We start from the raw sequence: 6,975 nt of genomic DNA on the forward strand, positions 1-6,975 counted from the left end.
GGCAGAGATAAGTAAGATGGTAGTTCAAAGACAGCCATGGAAAATAGTTCACGAGACCCTATCTCAAAAAAACCCATCACAAAAAAGGGCTTGTGGAGTGGCTCAAGCAGTAAGAGACCTGCCTAGCAAGTATGAGGTGCTGAGATCAAACCCTAGTCCCACAAAAAAACAGACCAAATGGAAGCAAGTGAAGCTAAGTCTTGGGTGAGTACATTTGTCCCCTGGCATGTCTGTGGGATTGTTCCTGAATCCCCCACTGTGTTATATTCAAACCCCTTATATGAAATGGCATAGTGTTTGCATATAATCTACATACATTCTTTAAATTAGCTCTAGATTAATTACTGTGCCTGATACAGTGTACATGCTGTGGAAATAGTTGTTACACTGCATTGTTTAGGGAATAATGATGACAAAAAATCTGTACAGGCTCAGTACAGATGCAGGGTTTCATTCAAATACTTCTGATTTGTGTTTGGTATCATCTGCAATATGGAACCCAATGACGTGTAGTAACAACTGGCGGTGGAGAGAAGGAGGAGTAATTCAGAGCTAAAGTGTTCTAAATTCCTTGACTTGTTGAGGGGGCAGAAAAGACATTGACTGACTTTAGATTTTGTTAATTATGCGTGTCAAAGTTTTATAAATAATAACTAAAATTGGCTGAGTTTAGATTTTTATTAAGTATTCATTTTACTCAAATTTTTAAAAAAGCAATCTCTGAATAATGGTCACTGAAGCTGATAGACCTGTTAGACCCAGAGGGGAGGGGAGAAGAAAGGAGAAGGGAGGAGCAGGATACATAAAACCCAGTCTAAGCCTGTGCATGTGACTCAATGGTAGAGTGTGTGCTGAGCACACACAGGCCCTGGGCTGGTTTCCCAGCTTGCCAAAATAAATAAACAAACAAACAAAAGTTTAAGAAAAAAGAAAGAAAAGAAGAGTTCAATCAATTCAATAGAATGCAGGAAAGAAATAGAAACAGAAAATAATATCGGTAATCCTTATATGCAATTTGTCTAAGTTTGCTAGAGATTGTTAGATATTTTAAAATCTAGGTATATTTTGTTTATAAGACATAAATGTAAATTATTAAGAAACAGGTTAGTTAGGTGATGGTGGCTCACATCTGTAATCCTAGCTACTAGGGAGGCTGAGATCAGGAGGATCGTGGTTCAAAGCCAATCTGGGCAAATAGTTTGAAAGATCTCATCTTCAAAATAACCAGAGCAAAATGGACTGGAGGTGTGATGGCTCAAATAGTAGAGTGCCTGCTTTGCAAGTGCAAAGCCCTTAGTTCAAATCCCATCCCACTAAAAAAGGGGGTGTGTGTGGAAGAAACAGGTTAATAGTAAAAGGATGGAAAAGGAAAGTTGGTCAGGCATTGTTGCAATAGAAAGAACTTTCTACTAGCTCTCTGAAAGGAAAGGCTGAGGCTGTTGGGAAGCAAGGGCAAGGGTGAGGATGCATGGGCCAAGCTAAACAGTGGGCGCTAAAATCTGAGCATTAGACTCACCAGGAGAGCTTTTCAAAACATACATTCCTAGGGCCAGTGGAACAGTTCAAGAGGTAGAGAGCCTGCCCAGCAAGTGTAAGTTCCTGAATTCATACCCCAATACTGTCATAAAAACAAAATAAAAAGACTATGTTAAAATGCACATTCAAGGCTTCTTTGCAGACTTAACTGAGCAGATTCTGTGCTCAGTTGCATGTTGATGAAATCAACTCAAAACTGATTCAAAGAACAGCATTTGGGAGCCACTGGCCAGATGACTTCTAGTATTCCCGCTAAGTGTGGCATTTGATCATTTAATGATTTAATTTACCTGTGAACTAGAAACTGGAGAGGTGGGACCATTGTTTCCACTTTACAGAGCAGCAGAGACAAGGATATCTGTAGAATTAGGTTAACGGTGAAAATCCCAAGCAGTTGCTCTGCTGTTCAAAAGATTTTCAGCAAATGCTGATGAAGATGATGAAAATTAACATATTCTCTATTCAGAACCAATGGCTTAATAGGCCCAACAATGTCTATCTTTGACACCTTCATGTTGCCCTGTGGCAGGGCAGTCCATAGCAGTGTATCTCAAACTTGTCCTAGGCACACACAGAATCTGGGAGTTTTGGGAAAATGCAGATTCTTTTTCATCTTTTTAGACAGGGTTTCACTATATAGCCCAGGCTGGCCTAGAACTCCTAATCCTCCAGCCTCAGCCTTCCATGTGTTGGTATACAGTTGTTCGGACCATGCCTGGGTGAAAGATGCAGTTTCCGAATTTGTTGACTAGGGGTGGGGCTCAAAATAAGTATTTCCTTCCTTCCTTCCCTTTCTCCCTCCCTCCCTCCTTCCTTCCTTCATTCCTTCCCTCCTTCCTTTCTTCCTTCTTTCCCTTTTTTTGGGACAGGGTTTTGCTATGTTGTCCAAGTTGGCCGCACAGTCAGTCCTCTTGCCTCAACCTTCCAAATCGTGGGATTACAGGTGTTCACCATGCCCGGCAAGATAATAAGCATTTCTAACAAAGCTTTTCTCAATTTACTACTAGGCATTCAAGACCCTTCTCTTTCTTTACACAAGATAAAGAGAAAGGCTCTTCTGGTTGTCCAAAGGCTCTGTACTGACCTCAGGCCAGACTCAGTATGGCTGTGAATTACTAAGAGAAAGAGGCTGAAAGTGGCACTATGTGAACTGGGTAAAGCAACAGAACGTAGGGGTCACAAGAGGCCAGAGCTGAGAATGGGGCATCTTAAGAGCTTAAACACCAATTTCTACATCAAGACAGGGATCGAAGCCCCAGCTGGTCCTTCAGAAGACCAGAATTCTTACCTTGGAGTGTATTTCTTATTTTGTTTTAGTGATTTGTTTTTAAAGTTTTTGTCCTTTCATTAGTTACCTAATCTTTCTGAGGCTGTTTTGTCTCTAGTGTATGCTAACTAGGATTTTCATGTGTTTTATAATTTATTATTTTTTTAACACAACATTCATTTAGCATAAGATTAATCATTTTATTTTTTATTTTTATTTTATTTATTTTTTTTTTAATTTAAAAAGAAAAGAGGTTTATTTAGTTCATGGTTGTAGAGACTGGAAGTCCAAGATCAGGTGGGCACATTTGATTAGCTTCTGATAAGGTCCTTGTGCTGCTCCATGCAGAGCAGAAAAGTGCAAGGGCAAGCAGGGGCAGTAGGAAGAAAAGAAAAACATTTCTTTTTTTTTTGGTAGTACTGGGGCTTGAACTCAGGGCCTCACATTTGCTAGGCAGATGCTCTACCACTTGAGCCATTCCACCAGCCCCCCTAAAAATTCTTGAAGCAGGAAATAACAGGTCCTGTGAAGAAGTATAACTGGTAGGTTCAAGAAAGAATAAGAATAACCAAAAGTAAGTGAGGACGAACAGAAAGAAATGAGACCAGAGACACAGTGAGGAAAAAGACCTCATAGCACCTTGTACATTGTTGCAAGGCTTTAGCTTTTACTCTAAGTGCAAGGGGAAGCTGTTCAATGGTTTTGAGCAAAGAAGTGACAAAAAGGTGGCTCCATAGTCCAGGTTGCTTTCAGGAGGTCTGAACAGATGCTGCTGCCACTACTGTTATGACATTAGATGAGGTGTCATTTGCCCTGTGGACCCTGATACGTGACATTGGAATTTCTCCACCCCATGAAGCTTGAAAGGCCACTCTGCACAGAGAGATACAATCCTGTGTCCACCGCAAACAGAAGTCCCATCACCAGGCAGAAAGTGACGTGGTACCAAAGTAGAGAGGTAGATGGAATTTCTGGACCTAGTAGGAGAAACAGAGGAATGGGAAAAATGACAGTCATTAAGAAATAAGGAATAAACAGTGCTGTTTCCAGTAGGGAGCCTTTGGGAAGTCACACAGCCAGGGACTGAAGGCAAGACCAAGAGCAGATAGACAGGCCAGGAAGTCTTCAGAAGAAGACTTCATCTCTCTGCCTTCCCAAATAAAACACTAGATCAGCAGCTCCTAAAGGGTGGCCCTGACATATCTGTCTGAAGTTACAGAAGACAAAGATTTTGTGGCCACAAAATGTGATATGGTACAGTTTAAAAGCTTTCTTTGTAACAGGAATTTGTTTTGTTTTGATTTACTTTGCTTTGTGACAGGGTCTCCCTATGTAGGGCAGTCTGGCCTCCAACTTGAGATCCCTCTTACCTCAGTCTTCTTGGGATTACAGGCATGTGCCACCATGCTGGGCTTACAGTGGGAATTCTTAAGGCCTTTAATGTACATTATTAATATGGAAGGACAGGAGCAGAGTACACAGCACGGTCTACATTAGTTTGACCACGGAGTTCTTAATTCTGAAGAGTCTCTCATGAGGAACAGCCTTTGGGAAACCTTGAACTAGGGAATCCACAAACCACATCAACAGATCTTCACCCATCACTCCTCTGAGCCTAGGACTTGGGGCTGTTCACTGACCAACTCTAGTTTGTCATAGGCAGTACGTGATACCTCCCTTGCATTGAATATTCCACAATGCAAAATTTCTCAAGAATAGACAGAGTCCTAGTTCTTTGTAGGTAGAAAGGGATTTTTTCAAGTCAATACAGCTATCTTGAGCTAGAGTTTAAGCCTAAGCTGAGAGGTCAGAATCCTAGTGATAGAGGGACATGAGACAAAGTGGAGAATGAGATGAAAAAGACAGAGGGTGATTATGTCTGGTAGATGTATTTGTGGAAAGGAAAAATGTTTTCCATTAAAACTGCAAGTGAATGACACCTATTTCCATAATCAACAAGGAATAAACTGGAATAGAGCTGAATATCAACAAAGCTGTCAGATCAACTAGAACTTGCAGGGTTCCATTAATGTTGAGAGGACTATTCAGGAAAATGCAAGTACCAAAGTCTGAAAAGGATCTGTAATCCCCTCATCCAGGCTTCCAAGGGCTGAAGATCCTCGAACAGCCCTGGTTCCCACCTTGGACAGTGATGGTCACAGACTGTGATGTATATGACGTCTTTCCTATATTTGCTTTGCAGTAGTAATCACCACTGTGACTGTGGTTTGCTTTTGGAATAGACAAGTTGCCACTGAAATGAGAAAACTTCTTTGATTTTCCATTCTGGTAGAATATAATCTTGTTCAGAAGGTTGTTCCTCCAGCTGTGGCACCTCAGCAAGATGGTTTCCCCCTCTTGAAACACTAGTTGAGGGGTCTGAAGCAGCAGCCAGTCAGATATCACACCCAGATGTACAGGGTCGCTGAGGCTGGTCTGGATCATCTGGCACCTGTACTCCCCGCTGTCATTGGTCTTGGCCTTAAACTCATAGCTGGGCTGGACCTGGGTTGGGATGGGACTACCATTGTGGAACCACTGGGTGGAGTGGTTCGAAAGGTCGTGGGACCCTTGGCACCTCAGTGTCACGCTGTCTTCCTGGAGCACCTGGATCCATGGAGGCTCAAGTTTCACCACAGCCTTCGGGAGAGCTGCAATTTGCCTGTCTGCAGAAACTGTAAAAGAGTGACAGAAGAGAAGAACAAATTTAATTGTGTGTGTAAGGGGAGGGTGGGGGAGGGGATTTGGAGCCAAAAATTAATCATTTTAAAGTGAACAGTTAAATGGCATTTGGTATGTTCACAATATTGTGTAAGTACTACTATAACTAGTTCTAAAACATTTTCATCACCTCAGAAGAAAGCCACGTAGCTGGATACCAGAGGCTCAGGACTGTAATCCTAACTACTTGGGAGGCTGGAATCAGGAGGATTGTGGTTCAAGGCCAACCCAGAGAAAAAGTTCACAAGATCCCATATCAACAGAAAAAAGGCTGGATGTGGTGGTACACACCTGTCATCCCAGCAATGGTGGGAAGCCAAAAATAAGAGGATAGAGGTCCAGGCCAGCCTGGACAAAAAGCAAGACCCTATCTCCAAACTAAGCAGAGGAAAATGTGTTGGAGTCATGGCAGGTAGAGCACCTGCCTAGCAAGTACAGAGCCCTGAGTTCAAACCCCAGTACTGCCAACAAAAAAAAAAAAAAGAGAAACAAAAAAAAAAAAAAACCCACCCAAACCCTTGCAACCATGAAGCAGTCACTCCCTAGTCTTACCTGCTCTCACCAATCTGCTTTCTGTCTCCATGGATTGACCTGCTCTGTATAGTTCATGCAGATGGAATACATGTGACATTGTGTGTCTGGCTTCTTACACTCAGTATAATGTTTTCTAGCTCAGCTATGTTGTAGCATGGTTCAGTACTTCATTCCTTCTCATGGTTGAATAATATTCCATTCTATGGACAGAACACTTTAGCGCTATCCATTCATCCATCAATAGATATTTGTGTTGTTTCTACCTTTTGTCTTTTGTGAATAGTGCTGTTATAAATGTTTTGTACAAGTATTTGAGTAACTTTCTATAATTTATCACTTTTAAATATATCAATTTGATTTTCAAATGGGGTTGAAAAGAGAAATCATTTTACTGACAAGTAGCAGGTTCAAAGTGACTTGTCCTAGATTTCAAAGGGATGCAGACATTTCTGTCAAAAAAATCCAGTGCCCTTTCAACTTAGAGCATGGCTGTTTCAGCCCTCTTCAGACTGGAAGAGAAGGTGTGTCAACATGATCAGCAGCCATAAAGCACTACATAAGCACAACAGCGTTGGCAGTGAGGACCTGATGTGCCCGCTAACGCAGCAGGAGCGGGTTCCCACTTGGGAGGTCAGTGTGTGTTATCTCTGTCATGGCCAGAAGAGAGATTTTAGAATTGCAAAAGGTATAACAGAGTGGTTGGACACCAGGAAAAGAGTTTGACAAGGCTGTCACATCTGTTCAATATTTCTGCTGAAATAATCATGGGTATTGCTGTTGATGGTTACCATAGTGATATTAAGTTTGGCAGAAGGAGATGATGTAATCTCGAGCTTGCTGATGATATCCTGGCTGCTGAGTCTGTGGTTTCTGCGCTAGGAAAGCTGGTGCCTCAGCCCAGGGATGATTTAGATGCT

At 41.9% G+C, this 6,975-nt stretch overlaps 1 protein-coding gene across 1 annotated transcript; it reads right to left on the reverse strand.

Moving 5' to 3' along the window:
* Window positions 1–3,037: 3,037 nt before the first annotated feature.
* On the reverse strand, window positions 3,038–5,557 carry LOC109699430 (low affinity immunoglobulin gamma Fc region receptor III-like; the record flags this gene model as incomplete). The annotated part of the gene is made up of 2 exons (XM_074077879.1): window positions 3,038–3,780; window positions 4,945–5,557. Coding segments are annotated over 2 exons (786 nt in total), but the record flags the coding sequence as incomplete, so codon positions are not given.
* Between the last annotated feature and the right edge of the window lie 1,418 nt (window positions 5,558–6,975).

Source organism: Castor canadensis, chromosome 6 (assembly GCF_047511655.1).
Source record: "Castor canadensis chromosome 6, mCasCan1.hap1v2, whole genome shotgun sequence".
Lineage (NCBI taxonomy): Eukaryota > Metazoa > Chordata > Mammalia > Rodentia > Castoridae > Castor > Castor canadensis.